General features: G+C 41.5%; 1 protein-coding gene across 3 annotated transcripts in view; it reads left to right on the top strand.

Moving 5' to 3' along the window:
- The window catches only part of fbxl17 (F-box and leucine-rich repeat protein 17), a 293136-nt gene that overhangs the window by 108155 nt on the left and 167699 nt on the right, over positions 1 to 17282 (top strand). For all 3 annotated transcript variants that reach the window (XM_037777242.1, XM_037777243.1, XM_037777241.1), the window contains exons 7-8: positions 462 to 569; positions 15436 to 15566. In XM_037777242.1, the coding sequence (XP_037633170.1) occupies positions 462 to 569; positions 15436 to 15566 (239 nt within the window). The remainder of the gene's footprint in view (positions 1 to 461; positions 570 to 15435; positions 15567 to 17282) is intronic.

Raw genomic sequence — 17282 nt, forward strand, 5'->3', positions numbered from 1 at the left:
ATTGATCTCTGATCCATTATGAGCTGTTAGTAGACGGCTGGGTGAAGGATGGGGAGCGATCCATCCATCATAGGTCGACGCCCACGCTGCTTGGCAGACATGCTACTTTAGCTGTTTGGTCCGTTATCCTCCTCCTCCTCCTCCTCCTCCTGCTCCTCTCCTCCTGTGATCCTCCTTTTCTCTGCTGTTCGTCAAACACAAAATTACTGGCAAGTTCAGCTTTCCCCACACCAAGCTGTCCAACAAAGAAACTTTTTTTTTTCCACCATAAAGGTCATCTGTTGAATGAAACATTTTCAAACTGTATTGAGTGAATGAATAAAATAAAATTGGTATTATGAATAAAAACATGAACCACTTGAGAAATGATAGTTGCAACTATTTTTAACTATGAAGATAAAGAGGTTTCTTACCTGGGAAACTAATTTAATCTCTCTTCTCCCTGCTATTCTATCCTCCAGGTCACTGATCGGTCCGTGCGAGCGGTTGCAGAGCATTGTCCCGAGCTGCAGTTTGTTGGCTTCATGGGCTGCCCGGTGACCTCTCAGGGAGTCATCCATCTTACTGCGGTAAGTACCTATTGTTAGTACTCACAGCTGTCAAGTTAACAGCTTGTGGAAGACTCCGGTGACGCGCAATGAGTCATTTTGCCGTTGTCACTTTACCTTTATTTACCTTTATATACTTTACATACTGTTTTACAAACGGTTACATATGTACTGTATATATAATATATATATATATATATATATACTATATTCCTGTTTACACCTCTGTGTACATATATTAATTCTCATCATGCATATACGTACTACGTCCTATTTACATTCAGTTTCCCATCTGGAATACAGTCTTCAACAAATTTACACATTTTCAAATTTACATGTACATTTCTATTTTCTATTTACTTATGTTTATAATTAAGTCTTATATTTTAACTGCACAATCTTATGCCTTAGATTATCATTTTATTTTTACTTGTGTGATTTCCCCCTTTTATATATAAATATTTTTTTGAGCATTGTTGAAGGAACCTGAGACCAATGACTGCTTTGCTGGGATTAACAAATGACAAATAAAGAACCTTGAACCTTGAGTGCTCGGGCAGAGTGCACGCAGACAGGCAGGTAGGCAATCATTACTTTGATTGGACAGGTTTATTACAGTCCTGCTACAACCACAGATACCAGATTTTTGTCTTTTTTTTTTATGTCAGAGCATTTGATTTATTGATTGCTGTCGGGATGTAATGAGAATATCAACTAATATAACAAAAAATGTTTCTAAAATCTTGACCAACCCTGCCGTTAAAAGAAGGCTGATTTCAGATTCACTTTTGTGAAATAATTATTGTATCAGTAAATGTCAACTGAAGTTTCAGCGTGACTATGATTTTTGTCTAATCCTGTTACCGTGGGCCAGCTCTCCATGCCGCTGCCGGCCATGCATCGTCTCCACGGGGGAAAATTCACTTTTGGAGAGTAAACTCAGGACCTCGTTGTGTGCTTTATCACAGACTGAGTTTTGAAGTTATTTCGTGTTAACTTTTAAATCTCATGAAAGCCTAATGAGATGAATCCTAATAATACGCTGCTGTTCTGACTACACCCTGCTGTTTGGATATTACCATGCTAATGAGCAGGGCTACGTGGTTTTAAGTTGTTCCGTGCCATATAAACATGGACACACATGCACTCACACGGTGATTGCTTGGATTGAATTCACCAGGAAATACGGCACCTTGCTTTTCCTCTCATTTATTTCCTTCTCTCAACACAACATCCATCTCGAATGCACGTGTGCACCCATGTGTGAGTGTGTATGGTATGTCCGCACCCATGTGTGTTTGATGTACTTGGGTGTACACGCAAGTGTGAAAGTACCCTTGTGGGCTGCGTGTGTCCATTCCTCCTCAAATGCAATTACAGTTGTGTTAATAGGACTGAGACACCCGATGCCACGCTGCATTATTAGATTAAACAGCAGATTAATTTGTGCTCATGGTTTTGGCCCCCTATCATCTCTGCAGCCTCCACTGACCTTGGCCAGTGTGTTGTAGACAGACAGTAATGAAGCCAGCCAGTCATAACAGCATTAGCATACCTGGAGGTGGACGCATACACATCCGCCCACACGCACAGTCTAGCACACCTCATTATTATTTATTACAGTATTAACCAAGGTGAAGTTTTAGGAGTTCAGATGAGCAAGTTCATAATTCTGAAAATATTCATATATATTTTTAAATCAACTTTTGTTTCAACTGAAAAATAACTTTATATGCTTTTTTTTCTTCTTTTTTTTAATTGTGGTTATGAGTTTCAACAAGACAGTTACCAAAGATACATACAGACCCATATTTTCCTACTTGACCAACTTGACACAACAAAAAGAATGCACATATGCATGCACACAAAAACGCTGCAGAAATGACACTACTACACACACATACATACCAATTATGCATTTGTATAACCCTCCACCTCTAACCTCTAATGTTATGTTTTCATTGATACTTTCATTGAGTTGTTAATTAAATGATATCATTTCTCATTGAGGTTAGTAGTGCAGTACAACACCACCTTTAACTATTACCTCAATTATAAACATAGAATTGAATTTACACATATTCAAGGATGTGATTGAAAACTGAACATTATGAACTTGGTGAAGATGGCTGTTACGACAGAGCTGTTGTATTGGATTGCATTCGATTGCATAGGGTGTACCTAATAAAGTGGCCACTAAGTGTAATTTTAATACCTCCTTTTAGAGCTATAGACAACTAAAGAAATTGCAGTACAGCAAGGCCAAAGATAGTTTAGAAACCAATACCTAAGCTGTGTTTCCATTCATATATTTGTATGCACATTTTAAAGTATCGCATTGGAAAAAGCTGTATGGAAACGGAAACATTCGATAACATTTCCTTAATTGTGGAAAAAGTTTTTCCGCTTGCTTGAGGTAGTTTTTGCTTTTGTTGAAAAAGAGTTGATGCGCTAAATGGGATATGGAAACATCTTTGCCGAGTAATTTCTCACATAGAGAACATTTAACTCACGTGACTGATCAGCTGTGTGAATGCTTGTCTTCTCCAGACAACATGAAACATGGCCAATACCAGCTGAGATGAAAGAACAATTAAAACTTACCCAAATTAAACAAATTCCTGGAGGCCTCTCTCCATTTTTCTTTTATAGATGGTAAAATGAAGCCGAATTGTCTTGTTTCTGGTTCACAACCTCTACTTCTTCTACTCTAATAGAGTCTATAGCGCCAACTTCTGACCAAACTACGCTGTAGCCGAGTTTATTTGCTCCAGTTGATGAAAATGCGCCTAATTCGCATTTCTTTTGAGACTTTTCAAAAGTTCTCTTAACATCTGAATGGAAAATGGCTACTATTTGGCTTCTAGAGAGCAACGATATGTTTATTTTCCAACTGTAAAGTTTCCCTTTCAGTAAATATCCTGTTTCACCTCTCAGAACGCCCACAATCATTGATGGGTGTGGTCAAAAGTGTGCTCTCTCACACCTGTAACCACACCCAACAGTGACATCATAGTGAACTGACACACCTTGTGGTACACTTCTACATCACTGCAGCAGGGCGAGAAGTTAAACCACTGGAAGGCAGCAAAAATATGAATCAGGTTACTCTTAAAAGGATCAAACATATTCATGTTTTGTTTATATAAATCAATGATATAGGGTGATATATAGTTATTGGATTTTCAAGACTCTCAAATCAGTCTCAGAAATCCTGTATCACTTAGGCCATACCTCATTATACCGACCTTTCTCTGAGGGAGCATCTTCAGAAATGCTTCAGCTGCTGGTACAAGTGCAATGATAACTTTAAAACAGATCAAATCAACCAACTGTACTTTCTTCTTAAAATACTTTTAAAGTTTCTAATCATAATTTTGGAATCGTGATGAGGCAGACATGTTTGAAGGATAACATTTCGACCACATTAATTTTGTCTGTACAGATTTAGAGTCACATCTCTCTTAGTTTCTGTCATCGCAGCTATCATTTCTGTGAGTCCCTCTCTGCCTTTACTTCCTCTCTCCGCCCCTCTATAATCTCTGACAGTAATTATCTCGTTTAGCAGTTGATTCCTCCTCTCGTTCATTCCCACTTGGTCCCATCCAGTGTCGATTGAAAATCATATTCTCGCGTTTAGAATCGTTGCATTTCTGATGACTCCGTGGACCTGCATGTGATTCCAGGACTGCAGCGCTCCCCTCTTGTTCGATTATCACACACTCCCTCCCACGATTTTTCTTCCTCGATTGCTCTTTCTCTCTCTCTCTGATAATCTTCCCAACCTCCTCACTTGCTATTCAGCTATCACCAGAAAAAAAGGGAAGAAAATCCATTACTTTTATTAACTTCTCTCATATGACACACTCATTTCAGATTGATATTTTTTATACCGACTTCTCACAAATTAGGGTATGAGGAAATCAATTGAAATCGTATTTTCTTAATCAAGTGAGCTGATAGTTGAAATAGGCCACCCACGGTGCCGAGTTCGATGCAGATGGTCTGTAGAGTAACTGTAAAGCTGTGGCATGTATGCTCCTCTAATGGTGTTTCAGTGTTTCAGTCCTACGGGAGCTGTGCGGTTCCTCTGTGATGTGCAACGCGACTCAATATTTATAGCCAGGCAGCGTTTGATAAATCATCGTCTTGTTAGCGGGTAAAAGGAAAAATCCAGATTTCTGCTGGCTGAAAGAGTAAAGCCTGCTAATCGAAAACAAGCTTTCTAACACTCTCGTCACTGGTTGGAAATCAAACATCACACACGGCTTCAAATGTCAAAACAGAAACTGGGATGATTTTAAGAGCAAGCACTTGTCTGATGTGGTCTTTTGTGTTGCCGTGCCAGGGATACACTGTAAATTTTTATTTATGGTTGGCGTTGAGATTGAGGCTCAAAGCTACTTCTAAGCTCTTGACATTAATATTAGTTTTATTGACCAGGCTTGTCTCATCCCAAGGTTGTGTAGTGGATACAAAACATCTTGGGCTGAAGGCACTGTGGGTGTCCCAGAGCTTTCAGTGATTTGGCGCTCTCCCTAGGTAACTAATTTGAGGACTTTATATGTGTTTTCTTGTGGACCTGGATGAGATTAGTCACTCTCCTGATTCAGTTTCATGGGGTTCAGCCTTTAGTCAAGCCTGTGACAAGCCGGAGGTGGAAGCGCAATAGATATATGTTGGCATTGGCTGTTATTAAAAGGTGGAAGGCTTCACTCTACTAGCTTAAGTGTAAGGCGTGTGTGTGTGCGTGTGTGTGTGTGTGTGTGTGTGTTAGATAACCCTAACCCAGTAGTTTGGTTGCCTAACCATAACCCAGTATTTTTGTTGCCTAACCCTAATCCAGTAGTTTGTTGCCTAACCCTAACCCAGAATTTGTATTGCCTAACCATAACCCAGTATTTTTGTTGCCTAACCCTAATCCAGTAGTTTGTTGCCTAACCCTAACCCAGAATTTGTATTGCCTAACCCTAACCCAGTATTTTTGTTGACTAAACCTATCCCAGTAGTTTTGTTGCCTAAACCTAACCAAATAGTTTTGTTGCCTAACCCTAACCCAGAATTTTTGTTGCCTAACCCTAAAACAGTAGTTTTGTTGCCTAACCCTAACCCAGTAATTTTGTTGCCTGACTCTAACCCAGTAGTTTTGTTGCCTAACCCTAACCCAGTAGTTTTGTTGCTTAACCCTAACCCAGAATTTTTGTTGCCTAACCCTAAACCAGTAGTTTTGTTGCCTAACCCTAAACCAGTAGTTTGGTTGCCTAACCCTAACCCAGTAGTTTGGTTGCCTAACCCTAAGCCAGTAGTTTTGTTGCCTAACCCTAACGCAGTAGTTTTGTTGCCTAACCCTAAGCCAGTAGTTTGGTTGCCTAACCCTAAGCCAGTAGTTTTGTTGCCTAACCCTAAGCCAGTAGTTTTGTTGCCTAACCCTAACGCAGTAGTTTTGTTGCCTAACCCTAACCCAGTAGTTTTGTTGCCTAACCCTAAGCCAGTAGTTTTGTTGCCTAACCCTATCCCAGAAGTTTTGTTGCCTAACCCTAACCCAGAATTTTTGTTGCCTAACCCTAAGCCAGTAGTTTTGTTGCCTAACCCTAACCCAGTAGTTTTGTTGCCTAACCCTAAGCCAGTAGTTTTGTTGCCTAAACCTAGCCCAATAGTTTTGTTGCCTAACCCTAAGCCAGTAGTTTTGTTGCCTAAACCTAGCCCAATAGCTTTGTTGTGGTTTTTATTTTGTTTTGTTTCAATTCATGACGCTAATGTTTAAAACTGTTTATAACTGTTTAAAGCTGCGACCGTAATTTGGGAGAAAATCCGTTTCCCTCCAAACATAATTGAGAATGCAGTTTAGTTGTATGAGAAGGTCATTTTGTAGGCGACAGGGTTGGTGTGTGTGTGTGTATTTGTGTCTTCGAGGAAATTCATACAGTATGTGTGAATATCAGAAATGGTTAACATACTGTATTTTCTGTGCTCTCCCTCTGCTTCTCAGGCTGCCTCGGTCACACCAACAGTCATTATCCATCCCTTTGAACAGTGTTGTTTACGTCTCTTTCTCTGTCCAGTCTTTCTTTTCTTTCTGCTTTTGGTCATTGTCACTCTCTGTATGTACTCTTTTTCTCTCTCTCTTTTACTCTTGTGGTTTGTGTGTTTTTGTCTGTCTTTCTCTCTCTCTCTCTCACACACTCTCCCACCGTCTTTCCATCTTCCTGTCAAGCGGTGCTCTTTTCTTCTGGTAGTGATTAAGTCCAAGGTCGGCTCTATCAGAGAGCCAGTGTTTGAGAGCAGCTCTGGGTGCCAGAGAGCCTTCATTCCCCGAGCCTTAGATGTCCCACTGATGGCTTCCCTTTGCTTGTCATGCCTACCCACAATGCCCCTCCTTATACATCAGCCTATCACTGCCCTAAGACACGATGGGCCTCAAAATGCCTTTATGTGTGTGTGTGTGTGTGTGTGTGTGTGTGTGTGTGTGTGTGTGTGTGTGTGTGAGAGTGTGTGTGTGTGTGTGTGTGTGTGTGTGAGTGTGAAAGTTCCCACCCTTGGGAGAGAGAGAGAGAGAGAGAGAGAGAGAGAGAGAGAGGAGACCAACGACATAACAAATGGAGAGACTGTTGAAGAATGTATCAGAGATGAAAAGAGGTATATTTGGAGACTGTAATAGCTATGTGTTGTCTCTCTGATGTGCACAACGTAGCTGTTTCTGGTCTTAATTTGGGGTCTTGTAGATTAATTCAACCGTGCCGCTCCAGTGCTTTTGTTGTTCTTTTCCTGAAAAAAGCGTAGGACCTTTTGATAAATGCTCCCTGAATTTGACAGAATTGGACCGTGGGCAATACCTCATTCTCTCTGTGTGTTTATGAGCAAATAAAACAGTCTGGTTTATGACAGGGAAGCTATTTAATTTCATAACCAGAATCATATGTTCTATCCATCCTGGTGGCTTAGTGGAGCAGCATGTACTCGCAACATCCCGAGTTCAAATTTGGCTCACAAAGAAAAAAAAGAAAATAAAGGCAAGGCGAGGTTTATTTATATAGCACATTTCAGCAACAAGGCAATTCAACGTGTTTTGCATAAAACACCGAAAGCATTGCAACAAAGTGAAAAAAGAAAGAACTATTTGCTTTTATTCCCCCCCCCCCCTTTTTTTTGGGTCTAAATTGCCATGACCACAGTTTGGGAAAGAGGTTTTAAAATGGTGGAACACAAAAGGTTAAGATACAGGTCTTCACCCACTGTCACCTTCACACCTTTCCTCCCCATGTAGGATGAGTGGTGTCTGGCTTTGCTGTAGTCTGCTGGCCCCTTATCTCCTCCCTCTGACTGGAGCACAGAAAATACATAATCACAGTGCCCTGTGTCAAACTGATAACCCCCAGCACAAACCAGGGAAGTAAGTGTGTGTGTGTGTGTGTGTGTGTGTGTATGTATGTATGTATGTGTACCTTTTCCTATGTACACATATGTGTGTGACTGTGTACTTGTACATGTGTATTGTGTCTCAGGGGTGGTGGAGAGGATAAAGGGGAAACGAAGGAGCAGAGGGGATTTGGAGGAAGAAAGGTAATGGGGTTGTGGGGGTCTCGGAATGAGTCGAAATTGTAATAATAATTTTCTTCACTGCTGTATGGAGGAGATTGTGGGATTTATGAATATAATGAGCAGAGAAGAGCCTAAGGATGATGTGTGTCTCTTGCAGGAGTAATTGAAGAATAATTCATTTGGCTCTAAGACTTTTAACCCAGAGACAGACAGAGATAGAGAGGTTTTTGACCTCCGGAGGGGGGGGGATATCATGTCTCATTATTGGCCCAACTAGTGTCACTGTACTGTGACTGTCATTCAGTGCTGTCGCACTGACTCGTGCTTGTGTATGTGCGCGCCTATGTGGTCATTTGGCTTAGAGCGCCGAAGAGAAACCAACGCTCTCTATCTCCTCGAGCCTTTCCTCGCCACTGAGTTTGTTATCAACACCAACACATGCAGGATTAGCGACTGTAAGGGAGAAAGAGAGAGAGAGAGGGAGGGGGGGAGAATAAGAGATAGACAGTAGATGGGCACAAGACAGATAAAGAGAGAAGTTAACCACACATGCACATACACACACACACACACACACACACACACACACACACACAGGGATCAGCTCACTGGTCCATGACTGATGCAGACAATGTATTTGTGATACCAGACCCATGGCCTTTCCAGTTTTTGCCTCAGTCCCTTTTTCAAATATTCATATCACTCCGTCTGCACAGGCCTCTATGTATTCATGTGTGTATGTTTTTCTGAGTGTGCGTCTGGAGGGGGGGGGGGGGGAGGGGGGGTGGCGTGTGATTTAGGCTTACCGCAGAGGAATTGTCTCGACACAGCTTTCTCCTGTCTGACTGAACTGTCTGGGATGCTCCGATATGGAAAAAAGAAAAAAAACAAAGCGTATATGCATGAGTGCGCACTTGTATTCACCTAGTGACACTGCTGCCATTCGTCTCACCTTCCCCCCCCCCTCCACGCCTCATCCCGTCTCACACAGTCCCCAACACATGCGGACAGCCGAGCAAAATGTGTCAGGGCCACAATGCCACCTCAACAACACCCTGTGACTTTGACTTCTTGCTCAGGACTTTGAATATGACTTCAAAGTGACTGTCTAAACTTCTACCTGCATTGTTTAGAGGATTTCAACTTGTTTCATCTTTGCCGGTCTGAGAACGGATAGTTTCCACCGTTACGGCTATTAGTTTTACTGAAAAGATTCTTTTCCATAGACAGTGCGTGCTTGCATGTGGTTTTTTCTGGAACTATATGCATTTCCCACAGTAGGACATATATTTTTCATTGACTAAACTCACATACTAAATTTCGAAGTGGTTATAAATTAACTACAGCGAGCTCTACAGCAGCTCATATTTTCCAAACCCAGCATGTTCACTATGTATGACTAAAACAATGCTCGCTCTGTCTGTGCTTTTTAAATGTCATCTCGCTGCTTGTCAGCCGGGACACTGAGGTTGATGGACGGCAACAGCTATGAACTCATGCTGCTTTGTGCCAGCACTCAAACCATGACATCATATCCTCTGCATGGGGTCCACCAGGCCTCAACTTCCTGCCTGGCATCATGATGCCTGACGTTGTGTAAATAAATTAAGTAATAGCACAGGTAGTTATAGCTCTGTAGTCTGGCAGAGCACACACAGGTACACACACACTCGCCCACTGTGTGCCAGACTGTGACATACACTAATGTAATAAAGTGTCAAATCAACCTCTCCAAATATTGAACTCTAGCCTATGCTTGGCTGACGGATAACGTAGCTCTGAAACAGCCAGTTATTTTTCTTTCATTTAGAGCGGTGTTTTGTGTTTGACCTCTGACTCGGGCTCTCGTTGTTCCTGTTTGAGAGAGGCTTCTAATTGAAGCAGGTGGGAGCCAAGCAGCTTGGAGCTCACACATCTCCTCTGGTCATGTAGACTGAATTAAACAACCTCTTTAATGCAGAAATGTGGTGCTACTTCTCAGACGAGTGCTGTTTGCTCATCCAGCTCTTGTAAAACCTGAAGTGATTGCTTTTCTCTTATCTTTGCACAAGGTGTGATGCGTTCCATATTAGTCTATAAACTGAAATTCACATCCAATTTTGTGCTTCTGTGAATTTGAATCATTAATTTTCTGCTCTGCGTTTTGTGTTTTTCAGGCAAAATTGAACATTTGAATTAAAAACAAAAAAAGAATAGAAGTTTGATTTTAAGACCTTATCAAAATATGTTTTAGGACAGATTAATTGATTTACTGATGATTGAGAAGTATTATTATCATTATTTTTTGCATGATTAATTTCATGACATGAAATAATCATTCTATTAGAACTGCTTTTGATATTAATGATCATTTTGTTAAGCTTGTTGTGTGTGTTTCAGTCGGTGATGGAAGAAGCATTCAGATCATTTGCTTAAGTGGAAGTAGCAACACATTGATAACACTTAAAGGAACAGTGTGTAACATTTCAGGGGATCTATTAGCAGGAATAGAAAATAACATTTTCATTAGTGTATAATCACCTGAAACTAAGAATTGTTGTTTTCATTAGCTCATAACGAGCCCTTCATATCTACATAGGGAGCGGGTCCTCTTCACAGAGTCCGCCATGATGCTCCGCCACGTTTCTTAAGTAGCCCAGAACGGACAAACCAAACACTAGGTCTAGAGAGAGCCTTTCACGTTTTTACGTTACCTGAAGTTCTCGACACGCTTGTGAAACTGCAGTAATGTGAGCCGCAGAGTTCAAAAACCGTGGTACCAGTCGTTGTCTGACTTCTGTTGCTCCTAAAGTAGTGTTATTATGGTATGGATGGCCTCTGAGTCAGGCGTACAGTGTTCCCATGGATTTGCACTCGGCAGCTCATGTTACCGCAGTCTTGGAAAGGGAGGAGTGAGCGGAGGGGTACTCAGTTTGTTGCAATCTGCATCCACACCACTAGATGTCGCCAAATCCTACACCTGTACCTTTAAGTAAAAGTCCGGCATTCAGAATTTTGCTTGAGTAAAAGTACAGAAGTATTAACAACAAAATGTACTCAAAATATTGAGTATGATTATTCAAATATTATTGATGCATTGACTCGTAAGCAATACTTAAATATTTGATCTGGTCGAGGTACTGCCTCATACACTGTTGGGTAGTTTAATCTATAACAAAGCATCATATTTTATAAACTGCTTTTTTTTTACTTTATTGCCATTGATACAAATTAACAGGCAATTAATCATCACAAAACAAAACCGCCTTGAGACTGGGCCTCACCCAACTGGTTTCCCAGTAGTTATTACTTGCAATTAGCTACGTTACTGATCATATTTTTTTGTCTGTAATCTCAATCTGAAAAGTACCAAGTATTATAGCTGTGAAATAAATGTAGTGGAGTAAAATATTTCTGACATGTGGTGGAGTCAAGGTATGAATTAGCATAAAGGAAAGTATTTGAGTTAATGAATATATACTTTCCACCACCATTTTTGTGTATGTTAACATGTGTGTGCGTTGGAATATTCATATAATCAGCCTTAATTTCTGCATGTGTGTTCACGGGGTGGGGACGCCACGCTCGCCTCAGAGCAGCTGGATTCTGCAGGTTTCAGTGTTTTTATGAACAGCATGAATAATTATCCAGGTGTAGCTGCCAACTCAGAGGAGACGAGACAAACTCTGCCTGGTTACAAACCTCAGCCAACGAGGAGGAAAACCTGCCGAACCCCTCACCAAATCCCCCGCTCTCTATTCTGGTGCTCTTTTTCTCTCTCGCTTGCTCTCCTCACTCTCTTTCACTTTTTCTCTCTTTCTGTTTCCCTCTCTCTTTTTCTCTCTGTGCTGTGTGAATCACTCGCTTTGTCTTCCTCTCTATCTGAAGCTATCATGCTCCCTTCTCCCCATTTCTCTCCATTTATTTTTCTTTCTTTCTCGTGCCTGTTTATTCTCGGATCACAGGAATACACGAGCAGAAAATCAGCTGTATTATGAGTGGAAATGATTAAATGAGATTAGAAGCATTAAAACCTTTCACCTATGAGTCAAATTATGATAATCTGTCAACTATGAGAAAACAAACACTGGCACTGTGGCCTGTCACATTCTGGAGGTGTGACTAATTACCGAGAGCTTGTTTTTTGTGTGACTTTTCATTTCAGGGATTTGGGGGATATTTTTCTTTCGGCAGATGTCTGCTAAACTGGAATTTATTTTCTCTGCGGTGGTTTCTCTACAGATGGATTAACAAAGTTACAGTCTCAGCCGTGACTCTACCTCTTCCCCTTTTCATGCAGACATCTGCTAAATTTTCAAATTTCCTTCAACCTAGCTACACTCTCAGCCAATGAGAACTCACACTGGATGGCCTGGTTTCTCATTGGTTATCCACATCAATGAAACAGTTGCTATTGGCTGTAGTAGAAATTCTACTATAGCAGACATAAGCAGTTTTGAAGATTTGGAGAACAAATACTTTTGATGTTGGGGCTTTTAAAATTTACTCCAGGCTCAATAACCATAAATACTGAATGCAAATGCCTGCGTGCGTGCGTGCGTGCGTGCGTGCGTGCGTGCGTGCGTGCGTGCGTGCGTGCGTGTGTGTTGGTGTGTGTGAGAGAGAGAGTAAAAGTGTGAGGAAGTGTGTGCCGTTGATTGTGATTTTTTTTTTTTGACAGTGCGAATGGATGTCTGTTGCTATGAATATTAGTGGTAATGGTCACTTCGCCTACATCCAGGTTTGATTTTTGCAATGCCTTTGTTGTGCAAACAATGCAGCCCCACATACACACACACACACACACACACACACACACACACACACACACACACGCACACACACACACACACACACACACACACACACACACACATGCACACCAACACAGACCTGCACACACAGATCAGCCTAATTCTGCATGAATAATTTAGCACTTCGATCCAACACTGGCCACAGGGGCAGATGACAGTTTGTGTGGGTGTGTGTGTGTGTGTTTATTTGCGTTTCCGTGCATGTGTGTGAGCATCTGCTCATATGCGTGCGTGTCTATGTTAATTCTCACAGTTAAGGGTTTTTCCCCATTCATTAAATACTATTGTTTACCATGCCAGTTTAGCTGTCCCTGACGATCACTGCTGCATTCTTGACCCGTCTTTGCACACACAAGCTGTTTAATGTTTATTTCATTAGTATATCCAAGCAAGTCTTCAGATTATACTGTCGGTGCGGATATGCCACAAACAAAATCTGTTTCATGTTTATTTCATGTCTAAGCAGACCTTTTATCATAAGAGGTGTGGATACAATTTTGTCTTGAGGAGTGACAAAAAAGCCACAGAGAGACAAATGGAGCAGCTATAGACGGAGGTAAAGGTTTTGAAAGCCTTTTTTATTCCCTTCAGCGCAGTGCAGCATCACACTCTCCCCGTTGTTTGTTTGCAGTTGGTGTAGGAGTCTGTGTGTTGATTCTCAGTATGTGGGGACAGGGAAGAGTGTTTACATGTGTGCTTACTTCACCCGGTGAGCCTCGGTCCTTATCCATTCCCCCCATGTGTCTTCATGCTGGTAGGTATATGTCATGCCTATGGAGCCGACAATAGTGCTCAGTGATCTTAACGCCAACTGTAAGCTTGTTTTCTCTTTAGCCTTGGCCCTGACATTTACCTCCTTGCCTCCCTTTGCGGCTGGCCGGAATATCATACCTCTATTATCTCACATCCCTGGTGTGTGTGTGTGTGTGTGTGTGTGAGTGAATGTGTGTGCATGCACCTGTGCCTTAAATAGTTTTGAGTATGTATCAGAGGAAATACACCTGTGCTGTGACTTGAAAAGCCTTTGGTGATTTCAGCGAGCAGGAACGCTTGTTGAACAGTGTGTCAGTGTGGGTTTTCAAGAGTGTGTCAGGAAGTAGAGATTCTGACTGGAGGATTAATCTAAACCCCCTCTTATAAAGTATTCAGATCGGAAAGAGGGATTATTGAAAGTCAGAGAGATGAAAGGAAGAGGGAAAGTGAATACTCGTATTGGCTCACAACCCCTCACACCAGGCATGCAGGCGCAGAATGATAAACAGTAACAGCAAGCAATGTTGTAGCATTTATCTGCCTTGTTAGGTTTTATTCTACATTCATGCTGTTTTTTTAATACATGTGGCAGTATACAAGTTTACTCAGTGTATAGAGGGAGTTTTTCTTTTTACATTCCACATCCAAAACATCCATGTAATTCAGCAGGTGTGTACCATACATGCCTTCACCAAATAGTTCTCTTCCTGTAGCTTCCTTTTTTTTGCACTGCACATAGTAACAAATCGACTGCAGGTTCCTTCATATACAGACAGGAAATTGTGTTTCCTGTGTACCTGTTTGTGTGAACGAGATAAAGTGTGAGTGCTGGATTTGACTTTGTTAAAGCTGCAGTGGGTAGAAATGGAGCAAATATATGATTAAAAAAAAGTTATTTTTTATAAAACGGTCACTATATCCTCTGTGTCCTCCGGTGCCCCTAACGGTATCTGCAAGATTTCACAGAACGGAGGGAAATAAGCAGTAGGAGCTGATCGGAGTCTGCCGTCCAGCTTCTGTCTATGAGAGCCGGCTGTCAATCACTCGTGAACTCTGACCAAACGGTCAAACTAGGCAGCGCTGATCAAATATGAATCAATATTCTGTTATTGTAATGCCTATTTCTCTCCTCAGATGTTCTCAGAATCATCTTGTAGTGTACTGTTTAGCTGTAAAATGAGAACTTTTGTGACCCGGCAGCCATGTTGAGATCAGTTGAGGAAATACCAAGCACCGCCCACCAGCCGGAGCACAGCCAATAGGAATGCTCTCTCTCTCTGAAATGACCTGTGATTGGTCAAAGTCTCCCATTACAGGCTAGATGTTCTAAAGCCTGAAAACAGAGCCATGAGGAGGAGCAGAAGTCTAGTTTTCTCTCAGAACACTTGAATTACAATATGCTGAAAGGCTATTATGGGATTTTTGAAGATGATGCCAAAAAATTGTTGCTTACTGAAGCTTCAAGGTCCAACTAAAATCAAATTGCATTTTGTTCTCTGCTACAGCAGACGTGTGATCTGTAAATCACTTGTCCTGTGTTCTCCTTTGAGCAAAAAAAATAATCAGAAACCAAAATGGAGAAATTGATATTTTATATTTCATTGGTTTCATGATGTGGTTTCATGCCTGGTTTTTCATTAATTTGACAGAATATTGTTCTTCCTATTATAATACAAAATATTAACAATACACGTTGATATTATTTTTGACTCCAAAAAGGGATGACATTGTTATTAGGTCGTCTGTTTGTGAATTTGACATGATTAAATCATTCAAATGTTTTTGATGTTTTCCTCTCGTAGCTACGGAGCCTGAGTGTCCTGGACCTGCGGCACATCTCCGAGCTCAACAATGAGACGGTGATGGAGGTGGTGAGGAAATGTCGCAACCTCAGTTCCCTCAACCTCTGCCTCAACTGGAGCATCAACGACAGGTATGTCAGGTCAAGTAGAGAGCAGTATCACGTATCATGCTCGGTGGGTTATCTGGCCCACTACATAACAGTCACTGAGCTGGCTTCCTGCTTGGACAGCAAGGTTTTCAGCAGGAGCCTTAGTTAGAACAGTTAGTACGAGTAAAGATGCTTTATAATCAGGATGACGCATTATAAGCTCCGCCAACGGTTTGAAATGGTATACACTTCCTGTCTCCTAATGTGGGCGTGGTCATGGCGTGTTCCGATATTTCCTTTGGTGACTATGGGGCGAAAGAATCAGCCATGATCTGTGTTCACGTTCACTTCTCCCATTGGAGTTAATAGACTCAGGACTTGCCGCTAGCCTCCTAAAAGGGCGGGGAGAAGTGGCGAAACCCACGTGACACAGATACAGGAAATTGACTCTCAGTACACCGTCTCCTTTCTGAACTGTCTCTGGTATAAGTTCAACGTTTTGTAATCCAACAGTGGTATTATGATAAATCCAACACTAATGTTTTTGCCAATTCTTAAAATAAATCCAATGAAAGAAGTCCAGCGGGTTGTGGGGCCTCAGATCAGCTGATCATTTGACTAATGGCTCTTTAGGGTCTTAGCTGGCAAACAAATCTTTCATTGATTAGTCATTTTTGTGATGTTTTCATGGGGAGCTGTTATTGATTAATGAAAAGTAATAGCTGCTTCTCTGGCATCACAATAATATTCACAAATATGCCTTTGTCTTTAGTAAGCACTAGATTGTGGCTCATTTAAAGGCACCCTGTAGGGTTTTTGACCACTAGCAGCACTGTGGAGCACGGTTTATTTTAGTGGGTGTTTGTATCTCGTGCACATGCATGAGGACGCACATGCATAGGTGACATGACACACATTCCTGCTGATGGTTTCACGCTATATGACTGATGAACAATCGGTGGTGGTAACACCCCAAGAAATATACCAAAAAAGGCAGGGAAGAAGAAGAAGAAGACTGTCATCTGATCTAAACATGGATGTAAACGATGGAGGTTTCACAATATTATAAACGTTGGCTTTGCAAATGTGTTATGAGGCAGGAAATGCATTCAACATTGTTAGGCTGGTAGGAGGAGTGTTTTGGTGAGAAACAGAGAATATAGACATAACTGTTGTTTGTTCACAAGAAAACTCCACAGGGCACCTTTAATCTGTGGAGGGAGAACCACTTTGAATGATTTCTTTTCAATTAAATCAATTGATCTATTAGTCGATAAAGGATTTTAATAGCTCTACACACAGACACACTCACAAACAACATTTGGAGCTGAACCATATTTGAGATAATTATGTGCAAGCCTCACAAATGATCAGACTCTATTCTTGTCTAACTCTTAAATCAAGGCCACATAGATGTTTCAGTGCTGACATGTACAGAAGGACACATGTTCGTATACTGTGCACACATACAAAAACATCCATCCATTATTTGTAACCGCTTATCCTATTCAGGGTCGCAGGGGTGCTGGAGCCGATCACAACTGACATTGGGCGAAGGCGAGGTACACCTTGGACAGGTCTCCAGACTATGACAGGCAACCATTCACGCACACGTTCACACCTACGGGCAAATTAGAGTCAACAATGAACCTAACCCTCATGACTTTGGACTTTGGGAGGAAGCCGGAGAACCCGGAGAAAACCCACGCTAACACAGGGAGAACATGCAGACTCCACACAGAAGGGCCCCAAGCCGGG

The sequence above is a fragment of the Sebastes umbrosus genome, chromosome 8 (assembly GCF_015220745.1).
Source record: "Sebastes umbrosus isolate fSebUmb1 chromosome 8, fSebUmb1.pri, whole genome shotgun sequence".
In the NCBI taxonomy this organism is placed as follows: Eukaryota; Metazoa; Chordata; class Actinopteri; order Perciformes; family Sebastidae; genus Sebastes; species Sebastes umbrosus.